Source organism: Aethalodelphis obliquidens, unplaced genomic scaffold (assembly GCF_003676395.1).
Source record: "Aethalodelphis obliquidens isolate GAN/ISIS:26980383/991018 unplaced genomic scaffold, ASM367639v1 scaffold48, whole genome shotgun sequence".
Taxonomy (NCBI): domain Eukaryota; kingdom Metazoa; phylum Chordata; class Mammalia; order Artiodactyla; family Delphinidae; genus Aethalodelphis; species Aethalodelphis obliquidens.
Window position 1 is genome coordinate 4471824 of NW_020837992.1, and position 17782 is coordinate 4489605.

Here is a 17782-nt window from a genome sequence, read left to right on the forward strand (position 1 = left end):
AGCACAAGGTAAACAACTTTCCAACGCCAAAAGGATGACATTTAATCTCTAAATGCTAGCTTCCCTTCTCAGCTCATCCTCAACCCCTCTCAGCTGGCTCTACAGATCCTGGGACCCTCACTACCTGTCCCCCCAGAGCCCCTAACAAGATCCAACAGTGACTGCGTCACCATTCCCCACTTTCCCCAACTACGCAGTGACAAACCTACCAGCTTTACCCCACTTCTCGCAGCCCACGCCCCATCCTGCCCACCTGCTCCCCAACAGCCCCAGATTCCCAGGGCCGAATGTTTCAACAAGGCAACCCCTAGAAAGCTGCCCCTCTCGCCTTCCTCTCAACACTTCTCCTCCTCACTCCGTACCTTCTACCTGAGAACCATACGGACGGACAGACACTGATACCCAAACAACTTGGAAAACCAGCCTGTCTGTCTGTCTGTCTGCCCGATAGAAGGAAATGGGGGTAGAGGCTGGGAGGTCAGGTGGGACGCCAGGGACGGCCTGCTCCTCTTTCCTCTACCTCGGTCAGGCTTGAGCAGCTGACACTAAGGGAAAAGAAATTAAAGTGGAAAAAACCCCTCCCTCAGAAAAAAAAAAAAAATAGCAAAAAGCAAGAAAGAAGGTGAGAAAGACAGAGCACCCACATACGCAGAGACATCGCCCCCGATCCCAGCAAATACGTACGTGGGGGAAGACGGGGGTTACGCCATCAAGTCCTGAAGCCCATCGGACCACCCATCGTCGCCTGCGCAGACCCAAATCTCGGTCGGCCGTAAGGTGCCGCAGTCCCGAATGTTCCAGAAACTGGTCCCATTAAACCTTCCACCATCGCCCCGAAACCTCTTGCTCCCACCCCTGCCCCCCACGGCCACCCTACCTCCTCCCCGCGGGAACCGCCCGTGCCACCTTGCGTGTCATCTCCTTAGCCTAGGCTACCCAGAGGCCTCCGGCCCCTGACAGATTTCTGAACGCTTGGCAAGTGAGCTGGCAGAACCTGGTGCCCGGTGTTGCTATGACTTGTTTCTTGATTTCTCTCTCTCTCTCTGCTGCAGCACGGCTGTTGCTAGCAGACCTATCGACGGAGCGCTCGCGCTCTCTCTCTCTCTCCCTCTCTCTCTCCCCTCTCTCCTCTCTCTCTCTCTGAGCTCTGTGACGCAGATCTAAATTCTCCAGTCTGCTCCTTGTGTTGCAAGAGCAGAACTGCAGCTTTTCCCCTGGAGAGCCAGAGGGCAGTGCCAAGGCTGGTCAAACAAGGCAAAAAAAAAGTTGGGCCTACACTCGGCTTTCCTGGCCACACTTCTCAGCCCCTCTTTTACCCCAGACCTCACTGCTCTGGGGCATAGAGGGCCTGGTCCCTGCAGGCTCAGGCCTTCCCTGAGGGCTCCCCAGCCATAAGACTAGCTTAACTCTTTGAGTGACAGCGCCCAGAACCCAGACAGGGCTGTCCCACACTAAATGTGGCGTCATCTTTTCTTGAACCATGTGAGCTTCTCCTGGACCCGAGAATATAATGGCCCCCACCCTGAGACCACCGTCCTGTTAACTCTTTCTGCCACAGACAAGTCCAGAATTACAGCCGTAGCTGATTTTCGTTGTTTTCTGCTTTTTTGGCCACAAACCAGGATCTTTTTTCTTCCTGGAATTTTCTAAGGACAAAAAGCATAATTAAAACATTGCCTGCTTACCCCATGAGTGAGCTCCTTCTATTGGGGCAGGAATTGGAGAGACCAAATTGAGTGGCAGCCTGAAGAATCTAGAGTAAAACCAGTCCGGATCTCCACTCTTCCGGGGCTCAGAATTTTAGGGCCTGTGCAGATAGGTCCAATCACTTCTCAAAAGGCACTTAGGCTACTCAGTCCCAGAGATTCAGGTTGCTGAGTCATTTGTTCCCAAGAAGATCCTCTGACAACATGAAAAGCAGCAAAACAGCGCGGCAGCCAAGCCTGGACCTGCAGTGGCCAACGACTGGCTTCCTCTCTCCAGGGCAGGTGGCCAAATGAGATGAGCACCCGCCAGCCCACCCCGCACTGCCCCTGCCATGGTAATACATGGGCATTCACACCTGGAAACTCTCACAGGGAGGCGGGGGGGTTCCCACCGATGCTCTGGAGACTGACTGGGCTTGTTTTTGGATACTGACAGGTCTCCACTGCAGCAAAGCACGTATCTCCCAACATTTTCCTGCCCCCAGACCCAGAAATAGTTCCAGAACAACTCAGATGCTAAACTCACTGGACCCCATATACCTAGACAGACTCAGGAAGTCTTGGGTTCCCACAACGCCACATCCAAAGAACGCAGACCCGCGAAGGTTTCTGGCGACCAGTTGTACCACAAGAGCCTAGCCCTGATCGGAAGTGAGAGATGTGTTCAGGTCCTGGGGCAGCTGACTCAAAGCATATCACACATCGAGATCATTGCAACTTCAAGACGGCTTGAGAATGAGAGGCCAGGCAGCAACCTTATCCTGTACCCCAACTCCCAAGCAGCCTTCTTCAAGCAACTACTCTGGGCCAAGGTTTCGCCCAGCAGAAAGAAGACCACCTGGAAGACAACCATGGTACTCCATGGCTTTAAAAGAAGTCCAGAGCATCTGTGCCAAGCTCTCAGCAGGGGAGAAAGTGCTTCAAATTCACACCTTCTGGGCTCCAGGGTAGAGCATGCCAATAACGAAGTCACCTACTGGTCTGATGACCAAAGGAATGTGGCCTTGATGGTACCAACGCAAGTCCCCCGGAATGGTCCTCTGCCTACTTAAATACCATTTGCCGTAGTTTCCTTTTCCATGGAAGAAAAACATGCCTAAGTTCATGTCAGGACATTCCTGATTTATCCAAGACGCCCAGGATCAAATAAACAAAGGGCTTTGAGCTCTGCCAGGGAGCCTCCTGCTTCAGGAGGGAGAACGAGAAGGAAGTAGGGCTCAGCACAGAGTTGGCCCATCACCCCGTGAACTTGGTGAATGACGTGGCTGCTCAATGCCATGGCGATGGAGATGTCACGGGTGGGTGGAAGTGAGAGAGAAGAGGCAAATAAGTCACGAGAGACGGAGCAAGAGCAAGTTAGGGTCAGGAGGGTCAGACGCAGCCACAAAACCTACAGACGGAGGCTGACTGTGGTTCAACCACAGCACAACGGAGCTTGAGCCCATGCAAAGGAAGGTCCCCGTCTCAGGGCTCGGCAGGAACCAACTCTGACTCGCAAAGCATTATGGCAGCACTATGTTTGGGAGGCTCTGTTTCATTTCATTTTTCATCTAAGTCTTTTCTCTTTCTTCCCACGACGCTGTTACTCTCCTTACAATTTACTAAGGTTGAAACTGTCATTTTAGGTGCCCCTGCCCAACGCTAGGTCTGCCTTCTATTAACCTGATTCTGCATGGCACCCAGAACAGAAAAAACCCACATGGGATGACCAGGAAGCAGAAATGGATTCAGTTCCAAAAACATGGGAGGATGTTTACTCAGCAAGCACGCTCAAGCCTACAAGGAAGCAGATTTACAGGGTGCTGCATGCGATGTTTGATTTCGGGGGGTAAAGATAACTTCGGAGTGAGGGGAAGGTGCTGGCTCCTTCCGTCCACGCTGTGAGGTCTGGGGAGGCTGGGCCAGGGCACACTTGAAAAGGCAGGGCTTCAACTCAAGCCCAGCAGGTCACTGGCTCGCTCCGGCTTCTCTGCAGCTCCAGGCCTCGGGAACTAAACACACTCTCCAGACATTGCGAGCTCTCCGTGGCCTCTGATCTGGGTCAAAACCTCGAAATGTCAGAGAGGAAGAATTTTTTTCTTTAAAGGGGATGAGCTGGACTTTTACCCAGCCCTCGCCCTGGGTTTGGAATGCAAGCACTCTGGAATTGCCACGAACTCCAGTTCCGCGGGCATCAGCCAACAGCGCAGGCTTAGTGCAGCCTCTCTGTCCTCCCATTTCCTCATTAGGGCCTCCTGAACACGGGCTGGATCTTTCATCAGGAAAGAAGTCATTTCTCTCAAGACAGGGAGCTCTGTACAGGGGACTGATCTCAAACTCCACACGAGTATCAAGGGCTCGAGTGGGTGTTCTAGATAAATCAGGCAGCGGTCTGGTCTCAGGCAGCACTGACAGGTTCAGGTCCACAGGGAGAAGGTGTTTCTGTTTACCGCCTGGAAGGGAGCAGACAAAGGGCACTCGATAACCCCAGGAGGTAAATCACTGATTAAGTACCTACTAGATGCTAAGGCCACATTCAGCACAGAAGAAGTACAAGACACAGGCCATCACCTCAAGACATACAGGTTCTGTGAGAGGACCCTACAAGCATTCCCAAATTAGCATCTCTGATGTTTCCAAAGTCTGCTCTTTAAAAGCCGGAACTCATTTTCTCACTGAAACAATATTAAACGTACTGGTTGGGTTCCCAGGCCAGCCCACAAGAGCCTATTTTACCCACTTCAGGAAGAGACAAACCCCAATGCCTTGGGGGACTCGGCAGGTAGCAAAGGATGCAAGCCACGGGGAGGGAGTGTGTCAGGAGCAGGGACAAGCCCCTCCCCTGCTCTGCCCGCTTGGGGCCATATGGGAGTAGAGACCCAGATCGTCCAATTTTTCAGGAGAAGGCAAAAATCTACATTTACTACATTAAACTCTTGAATTTTAAACATTGTCCCCCAATTTTTGAAGTCCAAACATACCTGCAGAGTTTCCATTGTGTTTTCTTTGTGGTAATGTGTCCAAAATATGCTATAGGAACAAGCACTGCCCGAGTGAGGATTTAAATAAAATAAAGAAACAAAGAAGAAGATAACCGAAAGGATTCACCTCACAGATGCTGCTAATGGAGGAAAAGAATGGCACAGAAGGAAATAAGGGAAATCCTGCCCTTCAGGTCAGTGGTTGTCAACCAGCCCCATGTTGAGGGCTGCAGGTGGAGGGGCACCTCGGAATTATTTTTAACTATGAATGAAACCATTAGAGTGCTAGTATTTGTGCCCCATCCTGACCCACCAGAAGGACAAAAGAATCATTCCAATACACAGGCCCTCTCTCCCAGATGAGAGTTGCTGCTCTGGGCATCCTCAAAGGCTCTATTTGGGGCTTTGTTGATAAGATTGGAAAGGATTATCATAATCCAGCTGCCCATCCAAGGCATAGGGCCCTCCATAAACAACACTAAGACCAAGGCACTGCCCAGCCTCTACTTCATTGAGTAACCATCGCCCCCCCACCCCGGCCCACCTTTGGAGGACTCAAGACAATGGAACATAACTGAGATGACATCACTCTCAAGGTAGCTAATTACCCGGCTTAAGTCTTCGCTCTGCCTCTGGAGCCCACGGTACGAGCCTACCCCCCCAAAGGCTTCCAGATATTTTAGGATAACCATTGCAACGACAAGTCTTTAGGCTAAACAAGGAGGGACAAAAAGGGAAACGAAAAAGGGGTGGGGTGGAGGCAGGAGGGATGGTAAGGGAGAAGAAGCCAGAGAGAAAGAGTCTTAAAATAGATGGTCAAAAGTTAACAAGCCAAAGGAAAAGAGGAAGAGACCGATGTATTGGGTATTCATGAGAAAGGAGGCACTTGTGGCAGAAAAACAGCTGAGTGACACAGGACATGCAAAATGAAGGGTCCACAGTCCAGACATAAAAGAAAATGTCAAGATGAGCCAGGGGATTAGACAGTTCCCAAGGCCAGCCACCAGGCTGTGCCAATGACCCAGGACAAATTGGTTAAAACCTAGAATTGGGAGAAGAAAACTGTATACAACTCAGTTTATAAGTATGGAATATTCTTTTGCCCATTTTTGTGGGGGAGAGGGGCTCTTTTTCTTACGTGTCTGTTGGATTATTTACGTACTCTGGATACGAATCCACTTGCCGGTTGTAGGTATTACATGTATCCTTTCCACTCTGCTTGCGTTTTCTCTCTCTTATTGATGTCTTTTGATGATGAGAAGTTCCTCATTTTAATGTCATCCAACTTATCAATCTTTTCCTTTATTTTTGGTGCTCTTGGTGTCTTCTTTAAAAAAATGTATGGCTACCTCAAGGTTATGAAGATACTCTATGTGACCTTGTAAATGAAGTTTTATTTTGTCTTAACTTTCACATTGAGATTGATGATCTCTCTGGAATTTATTTTTGTGCATGACGTGAGGTAGTGGTCAAGATTATTTCTTTCCTTGTGGACATCCAACTGACCCAGCACTGTTTATTATTAAAATGACCGTTCATTTCCTACTGCCCAGCAGTGCCCCCTTTGTCATAAATCAGGTGTCCAGATACACACGGGTCTATAACTAGGCTCTCTGTTCCATTCCTTTGGTCAGAAATAAGATAGACAAATAGGTCTACTCTTACAGTATGGAGCACCAATCTTAAATCAGGTGATGTTTTAACGTGAGGATATGTCTACAAGTTTAAGAAAATATAAATTGCATAACTAATTTTGCAACGTTCAGACATAGTCTGAGCGCAGCCTGGGCCTCTCAGAAAGAGTAGGATGAAAAGAAACAGACACAGAAAAAGCATCCCAAGCTAAGGAAGGGGGCAGCAAGAAGAAAGGGACAGAGGGAGAAATTAATCTTTTTTTTTTTTTGTAGACAATAACATAGTGATCAAGAGAACAGACTCACACTGTTCAAGAGATAACTGGCAGCTAAATCCCAACATATATACTCTTTAGCTGTGTGATCTTGAGCAACTTAACTCAGCCTTTCTGAGCCTCGGTTTCCTAATCTGCAGAACGGGGGAAATCGTCCTCACTGAGCTCTGCAGATTACATAGATTAACCTGATGCGTGTCACTTACATCACATTATTACAGAGCCTAGCAATCTAAGTATTCAAAAATATTGGGTGCTATCCTCATCATGGTTAGTGATACCTCAGAGGCCAGCCAGACTGTGGGAACAATCTTGCCATTCAACAAACATTTCGTGAGGACATACGACTAAACGAGGATAATGCAGATAGTGGTGAAAAACTCAGACTCTAAAGTGAGACAGGTTTGAATGTGCATCCTAATACAGCCTCTACTAGTTATACAGACTTGAACCACTTATTTGACCTTCCTAAGTTCCTATTTTCAGCTGCATCCATACTTCCTAGGGGTTTTCTTGGTGAGGATGGTATGAGATACAGGAGCGTTCAGCACAATGCCCAACACAGAGTTAATGTTCAACTGGTACCAGTATCACTATGATGATGATGGTGATGATGGACCATGATGTTTTTGTGGTTGGTACCATACCAGGCACTGGAAGAAAAGGCCTAGTAACACCTCAAGAGACCTATAGTACCTGGCAATCTCAGTCTTTCAACCAAGTACTAATCAGGCACGACCACACCTCGCTTCATACTGACAAGACCAAGAAGACAAGGTGGAGTATGTTGAGGTGATAGGCTGAAGACACAGGAGGGGCTTCGAGGAAAAAGCTTGAGTGCCAAGTAAAAGCCGAATTGCTGGGACAGTTAACTACCTGGTAAGGAAATTCTAATCTCAGGGAACTTTAAGAAGAAACAAAAACACAGAATCTATAAATATATATAATTAGAAAAAGTCTGAAAATGTGCTGAGTCGGGGGGGGGGGTGTCAGAAACGGTACTTGTAGATTAGACGTCTGATGTTATCCATGGGGAAAAGGTTCCTGAAAGAACCGTGCCGTTAATAGCTTCGATCAACAATAACGACCATGATGTGGTCCGTCTAACAGCCTTAAAGACCGCATCTCGTCAGTCTCCAGAAACAACTACCCCAGAACCAGAGGAGTTTTTCCCATCAAATTCCCAACCCAGAGGACCACGGCACTTCTGCCCAGGTTGCTGAGCTGAAGTGAAACAAGGCCCCAGCAGTGAAAACAAACACTCCAAGGACACAATGCTGCACCACGTGCCAAGTGAAAATCCGAGAGACAAGGGCTAGGGACAGCCTGTGCTGGAGGGTAGGTCCTGGCAGAGGTGAGATGCAGATGCAGACACGGAATGCCGCCACAGGCGGGGAGCTGGAACCAGGCAGCAGACAGTAAGTGGCCTGCCAGACGCTGGCCCTGAGAACACAGGACTCCCCTGACTACAGGGTGAAAGAAGATGAGTGAGGGCCAAGTCAGCTCCTTAACAAACAGAAGTGAGCCCCAGCACCAACAGAGACTCCCGTGTGGAATACGCCAAGGGCAGCGTAGTGACGGGGCACGTTTGTTTAGGGGGAAGGTCAGGCCTAGGGTGGGAGATATTGTGACTGGTATGCTCTATTCATAAGTAGACGCTTTCTTCTGGGCAGACTGAGTCAGTCTGCCTCTCAGGCCAAAAATCCAGGCTCCAAACTGACCTGCCCAAGCTGGCTCCCACCACCTCCCGGGAAAATGGAAAAGGCCAAAATGTCTGCCTTACCCTAGGCCACTGAACGTTAAATCTAAGCTACTGCCCCAGAGGGCTCACGGCTCAGCCTCAGGCAAAACGCAGGCTGGCAATGAGACGGGCACCTACTATTCTGACAGTGGGCTGGGGCTCAGTAAACATGGTCATTCCACTAGCCAAAGCCCCTGAACGAGGAGCTCCTAGGGTTGCCTGAAATGCAGGGGGCAAAGTCTTCTTGGGACTCAGGGAGTAACCCAATGCAACTCTTGGCTGGCTGTTCTTGAAATCCTGGCCGTCAACGGATGGAAATAATTTCCAGAGAGACGGAGTGTGGCCGGGCCACATGAGTCGGACTGAAAGGAGCTCTACCCCATCCCTACACGGCGGACCCTGCCGTCTGTGCCACCGGCCAGATGCGGCTGGGGAAATGAGGGGTCTTGGCCAGATGCCCTCCAGGCACAGGCTAGGACCCTTAGATGTTACTGCTGCCCCTGGGGTTCTTGATCAAAGAGGGAAGTGCTGAGCAGGAGCAGACATATCTAGGGTACGGAGAACCAGGGCAACTGATGATTCACGGGGCTGTACTGACCTCTGCATGACCACATGAGTGCCACGTGTCTCAAAAATGGCGTTTCTTTCCTGCCCCGGTACCAACTATTGCTTCACTCAGCTGAGTCAGAACTAGAGAGCAGTTGTCACAAACACAAGTAGGATGGGGGTTCCCCAAACAACTCTGACTTGCACTTTAACTTCCATACTGCCTTCTCCCCCACCCAGGGGGCATGCCCATGCCCATGACCTTGCCCACAGCCTGAGAGGGACAGGAAAGACCTCGGAGCCATCGTGCACGCCAGGGCACAGGTCTGGACTTTCAGCAAAGCGCCGGCCTTGTCAGGAGCTGGAGTGGGGACAAGGCTCTCATCTGACGAGCCTTGGGTGGGCGAGGGGTTGGGGCAGTCTAAAACATAATATTTAAAGTCATATTTGGGGGCGATATTGGGGATGCACTGTACATTATTTTCATAATATTAAGCCTTAACAAAAGTAAGGTCCCACAAAATTTTTGATGATGTGAGTACCTCCTATGCATACAGAGAGCTCAAGAGTAGGGAGGGGATGATGACCAGAACTGTGGGATAAAGGGCAGTCCTGTGAGTGTTTCATTTACAGAGGGAAGGTGTTGGAACAACACATGAAGGTTCAGCTCTCTGAAGGCCTCTGGGACTGGCGGGCAGCCGTTATTCTCAGGTTAGGATCTGGTTCAGGCCTGGAAGGCCAGTGTTCTTGCCCCCGAAGCAGAGAAACAGTAACAGCCTTAAAACACAAAGGATGACGCTGAGAAGCTTCTCCCAGTGCCATTGAATGTGGAGTGACAGGCGCGGCCCACCCTCCAACGCCCTCCCTCTAAAACCTCCAGAGTCCTCAGGGCCTAGGGTGAGCACTGAGAAGGCAGGTGAGTCCTAAACATTTGTTATTCCAAAAAAACATGCCTGGGGCTGACTATGTGTCAGGCTTGGTGTTGGGCCCTCTTCGGGGAACTCTGCCCATGGAAGCAAGGGCTTTCCCGGTTGCCAGAGCCTGGAGAACTAGGACAGTAGGAGGACAGCTGGCTCCTTAATCCCACTCTGGCCCCCCAAAACAAGGTAGGTCTTGGCCCCTGGACATCACTCTGTGCCCTTCTGCAGTGACAGAGCTAAGGGGGTGGGGGGACACCTGCAGGCTGAGTGCGCTGACGACACAGTCAAGAAGCTTCTGACACAAAAAAGGACCACTGGTGCTTCCGAGACCCCAGAGTCACCAGAGGGTTAGAGGACACCGGATGCAAGGAGCTGGGACGCTCAGATAAGCCTGGGGGCTCCCCAGCCACTTCCCCGGCAAGGCCAGTTCCTAACAGCCAACGGAATACCCCTGCTGACTTCCCAGTCCCAGTGAGGTCACCGGGAGAGCAGTAACCGCCACTCCTGCCCTGGACCCAAGAGAGCTGCCCAACCCCATCCACATGGCTGGGATGACCCACCAGATAGAGACTTAGAAACCTGGTGTTGTAAGACACCCTACAGGTCATCCGGCCTCACCTTTCACCAATACAAGGAGACTGGCCTTGGGCTGGAGGCCAATGTATGGGACCTTGGGTGGGTTACTTCATTTCTCAGGCTAAGTTTTCTCATCTATAAAGTAGGGCTAAGAAGCTACTCATACCCCTGCCCAGTGTTGTAGGAGATTAGGTGAGTCCATACAAGTAAAGCCCTGGGTCACACTGCCTGCTACACGACAAGCATTCAGGAAGTGGCAACTATTATGACTTTTTATTATTAGCATCCCTGCGTCATGGCCATTCAGCTTACCTGTAAACACCAAGAGCACCGCTGAAGGGGCTCACTATCTCAGAGGGCCACCCATCTTTCCTCCCTCGAGTCCTTCGCAGCTCAAAGGGAGGGACAATGACCCAGCTCCCTGCACCAACAGCGGCCTCCCTGTCACTGCCGCAGAGTAAGCCCGACACCCACATCACGTCACAGTCCTTTCAATACACAAAACTCTGCCCAGCAAACTCGTTCTGCTGAAATCTTCCCCTCTCTGGGGTATATATACCCGTGCTTTAACCATTCCTCATATGCCAGCAGCCCTCCTCTGCACTCATTCTACTTTGACATTTTCCTTCTCATTGGGATCTGAACAACCCTCCAAAAGTGGCCTGAGGAGGAGGGACAGCAGACTGACCTCCAGCAGAACCTTCTTCCCACAGGAGCTCTCCCTCCCTCCCTCCTGCTTTCTCCACCAGTGCAGCTGCCCCGCCCCTCCACTCCCACCCTCACCCCCTACACTGTTTTTAAACCTTGCTGTGATATCTTCCTTGGGACTCTCTCAGTCGTGATCTTAGGAATATATCAACAAACCTCTGCTGAATTATTTCTACACGAAAAACACTCAGCCAGATGCTTTCACGTATATTATGTCCACTCATCTGCGCAACTTTCCTTAGCTGGGAACAGAACCCTGTTCTCTGACCCCAGAGCTCCCTGCCCCGTCCTGACTGCTCCCTGTGTGCTGACACTGCTGATGTTGTCATTCTCCAGTCTTTCCCAGGCAGGATAGATGGCCATGATGGTCCTCCCTTCTCCAAATGCCAACAGCATGTGTAACCCTGTGTTACAGTCCGGGGCCTCATAATACACTGTCATGCCTTGTCACGTGTGCTCATCTATGCCTCCCACTAGAGTCTGAACTTTTCAAAGGCCTGTGCCAGGTTTAGAATTCTCTGTCATTCTCTCCAATGTGAAACTCCCAGAGGCACCCAATCTATGCTTGTTGATTGGCTGATCATGCTCCCTGTCAACATTACCACCCTAAGTCCCTGACAAACACACCGGAAACGCGTTCACTTGGTCCGAGTCCCTTCCCTGCACACACTGGTCCTGCGAGGCTCCTGCTTCTCTGTCCTTCCCTTGATCTAGACTTGTCAAACATGAATCTACTCCTCTTCCTCCAGCTTCTGGAAAGGATCCCCAAGCAAATGTCAAAGGGACACCCGACCTGTGCTTTCACAAACACCCTCTGGCCGGAAGATGCTAACGGTGGCTTGCCCTGGGCTGAAATCAGTGCAGTGTCAACTCTGGACCTTGGGATCAGTCATGAGGTTTTCTTTTCGGTGTGGCCCCACGCGATGCTGAGGACGGAGGAGACAGAATCCAGCTGTCCTCATCTCAGAGGTGGGAAGGCACTGTCAAACCCACCCTCTCCCAGAGAATCAAAGACCAGAGACTCTAACAGCTCCCCATGGCTACTCACTGTAGATCTGAGCAGAACGCCATCCTCACCAGATACAGGAACAAATGAAGAGAAAGAAGCAAAGGAGCGCCATCGCAGCCCTCAGAGGTAGGCAGAAAGATCTCAAGAGCCTCACCTACCTTCAGGCGCCCCCTGGGGTGGGCTGGAATTCCTACTATTATTATGAACACTCACCAACCAAAGAAAAGGGGAGCAATGCCCTCTGCCTTGATGCCCAGCTCCAGGCATCTCACAGATACTGGTGGGCTCCAGGGTCCTCTGCGACATGGAAGTGGTGACTGCACAGAGAAGGCCTAAAGTCCTTGGGAGGCCGTTCTAGGCAGCAGCTCTCGTTAGTTAACGCGTTCCTACCAAGTATCTCTGATTCTTCTAAATACTTCCAATACCTATGGTAACGCCAGGCACACAGTGTTTGTGGATGAGGCTACTGAATCCAGGACAGGAGGAGAAAGAGAATCAAAATTAAATATAAGATATGGTTCATAACCAAAGGAGTTCCTAAAATAGATTCCAGAGCTAACATGATTTGGGAACAGTTATAAAACAGCCTGACTGCAAGGAAGCTTCTTGTGGACCTGGACTGCCTCTCACAGCTCTTCACGCCACCACGGATGGCACACCCACTTCCAGTAACCGTCTGCTGGCCGAACAAACAAGTGAGCACAAGAGTGGAAACACAGTACAACTTCTTTGGGGCCTACTTCTAAATACCTGAAATATCCGTGTTTACCTCTCATTTTCTAAATCATAAAATGCCCAGATACTGACTGACCACTACGTACCTTTAGGCTATACCCAAAGTTACTACACCACCTTCATGCAAGAAAGAGATAAAGGGGCCTCAGCGGGTCACTTCCAACGTTAACCGCCCTCTCACCCCGACCCCAACTCTTACCCTCCCGTCTCCTTTCACTCTCTCACACACAGAACCAAGTAACAAGTTTAAAAATGGCAGGAACCCTTTGTGAATAAACTTTGTTCCTCGGCCAAGATGACAAAGCCAAGCTACACCGCGGAAGGCATCCCTCCTCCCTCTGATTTGTAACCTGCTCAGACCCAAGCTGGAACCCGGCCAGCGGACCTCTAGGACATGGCCATCTCCCCACCACCTGCAGGAGGACCGTGACCTCCTCCCCCACAGCTCTGACCCCCACTGACCCCAGCTTTGGGACATGAAGGGTAGGAGAAGTAGAGCCTCCATTTGCCTTAGAGCCCTTATCAAGGGTCTGGCCTCCTCCCAAGGTTGCTCTGGGGCCTAGGTCCTCATTCCCACCAGACATGTGTGCTCCCCATGCCCCTTCAAGAGAGCCTTCAAATAAGGCTAAGCCCCCAAACCAGGACGTCCCTTCCCCCTTACCTGTCCAAACAGCATCCGCCTCATCATGAACGTGGACCTCAATATCCACTAATCACTCACCACGCATCAGGCCTGGTGCCGGCCCCATGCGTGTATCACAGCTCAGTCGGTCCTCACGACGGCACTTGGAAGCTGGGATGGCCATCACCTCCACTGTACAGGTTAGGGGCTAAGGAGCCTGTGCAGGGTATGCGGCCAGTACCAGACTCCCAACCACTGTGCTAGGCAAGCTAGTGACATCCTCCTCTTAGGAGACTTCCTCCGAACTCTGTCCTTCCCTGATGAACTCCTCCCCATTTTCATGCTTGACAACTCCAGGGACAAAGGTGGGACCAACCACATTTCCTTAAAAAAAAAAAAAAAAAAAGGCACGTGAACATGTACCTTTTTCTGTAAGTAGTTTTAAGTTTTTACTATCGACTCATTTAATGAGGTGTAATGTATGTATAACTCCTCCTTGTGCACAAACAAGTTTTATGACAAACTATGCCATTTTATCCCCCCTCGAAGCCTTGTGAAGTATACATAGTTATTCCCATTTTACAGATGGGCAAATGAGAAAAGTGAGGGCAGCTGGCCAAGATCGTCCAGCCAGTAACGGAGAGGCAGAGCAAAAAACTGACCCTAGGTCTTCCCAACGACAAGTCCCGAGTTCTAGGTGCCCATCGCATGAGCATCAGGACTGACCACAGGGGCTCTGACTCAGGGAAACTTGAATTTACTGGCTGTGTGACCCAGGGCAAGTTAATTAACCTCCTCTTGTCTCAGTTGCTTCATCCAAAAAACAGTGCTAATAACAACTGCGACATGTGGTTATCCTCAGGGTTAAATGAGATAATGTATGCAGAGTGCTCAGTGCAATGGCCAACACATAGTAAACGCTCATTAAATGGCGGGCACTGTCACTGCACTCCACTGCCCAGGCAGGCCTGCGGTGTCCCCTGGCTTCCCAGGTGGCTGTTACAGCGGAGACCAGATATGCAGCAGATGCTTATTAAGACAGGTTGGCTACAAGCAACTTCCTTACACAAGCCAGCACCTCATAAGAGTGTGGCCCAGATTCAAGGGCACAGGTCGCAAGGATAAGCCAGTGTCCTTAATGGCCAAGACCTGTGCCCTCCCGCCGGCCAGGCTGGGACCCAGCCCTGCCATGGTGGCTCTGAACAGCAGTATCTGCCCTGATGGACCTGTTCCGGGACCAGCAAGCAGGCAGATACAGGCTCCCGCCACAGGATCAAACAGTCACTTTCTGGTCCAGACCCCCAGAGCACTCGGCCCTCCCTGGTGAATCCTCTGCACTCTGCCTGCATCTCCATCCTGGGCTCCAGGTCCTGCTCCTGGGATTGGGAAACATGCCTGTCCTTGGTTAGAAGAACAAATAAAAGCACATGGCCTATTTCCAGCAACCTCACTGTTTCTCACTTTAAGATTAAAACAATAAACACCGACATCCAGAGGCTGGAGAGTGAGGGGGACGCAAGTGGCATCGGAGCTGGGGCACGAGGACTTGCGCAGCACGGGCTGCCGTAACCTGGCAACCTGCGCAAGGTGTCAGAGAGAGGAGGCTGCAAATAGACAAGCACCAGGGATGGAACAGTCAGGGCTGGATGGCGAAGGTCACAACAGGCTGGCCTGGTTCCTCGTGGCGCCGGGGGCCAGGCGGGGCAGGGGAGCAGATAGCATGCCGCCTGCCCACATGCCTTGTTGACTCTCAGCCGTGTGTCCCCAGCACCTCCTAACCGGTCGCCCTGCTAGCTCCAGGCTCTCTCTTCTCCAGTGTAGTCTAGATTCTTCTACCAGGATCTTCCCTGAAATCCTGGACCTGCATGTCCCTCTCCTGTTCTGAAACCCTCCACAGTTCCCCAGTGCCTTGCCGTGGCTTTCTGCTAGCGTTCCAGGCCCCCTCGCATCTGGTCCCAATCCACCCCCCCAACCTGTTTCCACACTCTCCCATTCTGCAACCTCTGATCCTGCTTAATTGCCCTTCCATAGGCCTCCCTCCTGTGTGCCTCCACATATGCTGAGTCTGCCCTTCACCTTGGCCCAAATCCAGAGGTCACTGTTAACACGTTTGCTGAATGCCTACCATGTGCCAGGCACTGGGTGGGCTAGGCACTGAGACTACAGGAACACATAAGACGTGTCCTGCCCACAGGGAGCTCGTGGTCACAGAGCTAAGCAAACAAGCCCACCACCACTTCACAAACGTGGTGAGTAATCTAGGATTAACAGACATAGAGAGCACTTACCGTGAGCCAGGCTCTATTTTAAGCTCATTTATAGGCTCATTTAATCCTTTCAATAACTCCATGAGGTAGGTGTAATTATTACCAGTCCCATATCATAGATGAGGGAATTGAATCAAAGCAAAGGTCAAGTAAAACTTACTCAAAATCACCCTGCCCCTCGCAGAGAGGCTGGTGTGGGCTCTGAGGCCCAGCAGGGCAGTCAGAGGTGACCAGAGCCACGGGTAGAGCCAAATGCAGGGATGGCCACGGCCATGGCCCCCTCTCTCTACTTCCCAAAGAGATACCTTGGAAACGGGTACTTCCCACATGGAAAAGAGATGCATGGAGGGATAAAACATCACTCAAGGTTGCCCTCCCTCATCCTAGGAAGAAAGCAGGAAGGGATGTTATATATGAGCAATAGCCCATGGTCACAGCGTGAGGTGATGAGAAGCCCAAATCCACGGCAAATCCACTCAACCTCTACATTTACCCCAGGCCACTAGGTGGGGGAACTTGACCCCAGATCTGCTGAGGGCTCAGTGACTCCAGAGTCCTGCCTCTGGTACAAGCTGGGGAGGGGGATCTCTGGGGTCTGTCGAATGACCTCTTCTTTCAGTGGCCTTGCGTGGCCAGGAAGACTCCATGTGCCCCTGCCAGCCGGGCTGCCTCTGTGCCAGGTAAACCTTCACCAGCACATGGGAGGGCTGGGGCGGGGGAGGTGGCGCAGCTGTGAGGCACAGGGCTCTGGGGCTGCAGCCGAGACCGGGGTGCCTCCACCTGGTGCTGCCCCTCCTGCCCACTGCGGTTGTGTGAGGGGCTGGGAGTGGGCTTAGCCTCAGGGTCAGGCACGGGTTATGACTGGGGAGGGGGAAAGAGATATGCTGCCCCTTCAGGGCAACCCAGGTGGCCTTTCCTCCTCCTCCTCCTCTTTCACAGCAGATATCTCACCCTGGGAGTCCCTGTGCCCCATGCAGGCCACCAGAGCAGCCTCCATCCTGCTGCAGTCCCACCCAGGTTGTGGTTCCACCTCTGATCAATCAGCAGGGACCCTCTGCCTCCTCCTCTTCTCCCAGCAACTCTGGAGGGGGCGGGGGCTCTTCCTGAAACTGGCTGGAGTGTCAGCTCCATGAGAACAGGGGACTTCTGTCTGCTTTGTAAACTGCTAAATCCCTGGAGCCCAGAATAGTGCCTGCAATATAGAAGGCACTCAATAAATATTACTTGTGGAAGGCATGCATTACCATCCCCCACCTTATAAATAAGAAATATGCATATATATACATACATGCAAATGTGTATGCAAATGCACGATGTGTGCATACACAAATATGCAAATGTCATACACACATAAATTTTTTGAAGCCACCGCTAGGCAGTATTGGGGAGCCCAGTGATTAAAAGAGTTAATAAATGCAACAGGAACCTGGAGGGGGCAGGATTCACTGGAGGCAAAGAGGCTCCACGGAGGAGGCAGAAGCTAAAGGGGGCTCTGAAGAATCCAAAACTTTCAATAAAAATGGAAGGAGCAAAGGCAACCCAAGGGGCAAGGAATGATGTGCAGAAAAGCATGAAAACAGAACCAGTCAGGCTCAGCGACAGGACACCAGCAAATCTCACGCAGCGTGACGGGGAGCCAAGGAGGAGAGCTGCTGGCAGGGGCTGAGCACCAAGTGGGCCGGGCCTCGGGGCACCGACCTGTAAAACCAAGGGTCTCAGTCCCTCTCGGCACACGCCTACGTCCCAGGACGTAACCTGGGACGTTTGAGCCTCCGCAGCAGAGATCTCCCTCCTGCTGGAGAAGCTGCAGAGCTTTTTCTGCTGGAAGTCATGAGTTGTTTGTTGATTTTTTTCCTGCTTGGCTTGTTTTGACACGAGGAAGAGGCTAATCCTCCTGGCAAACTTGGGTAATACAACAGGGCAGTCCCGTCCCTGAAGCAGCGGGGGCAGCCGGCTCCAACAGGGAGAAACCGGATCTCGGAGTCTGACTGGTCAGCAGCTGACCTCTCTGCTCTGACCTCTGGTGGCTCCTACACATCCCACAGGGGCCGACTTCCCTGAGGAGCACAGGCTCTGGAGGCAC

The 17782-nt window shown here is 51.3% G+C and overlaps 1 protein-coding gene across 1 annotated transcript in view; it reads right to left on the minus strand.

Annotated features, from left to right (window-relative positions):
- Positions 1–7930: 7930 nt before the first annotated feature.
- Positions 7931–17782, minus strand: part of LOC113607478 (uncharacterized) — a 36412-nt gene continuing 26560 nt past the window's right edge. The window contains exon 3 of the mRNA XM_027082872.1: positions 7931–13816. Within this exon, the coding sequence (XP_026938673.1) occupies positions 13719–13816 (98 nt within the window). The 3' untranslated portion in view covers positions 7931–13718. The remainder of the gene's footprint in view (positions 13817–17782) is intronic.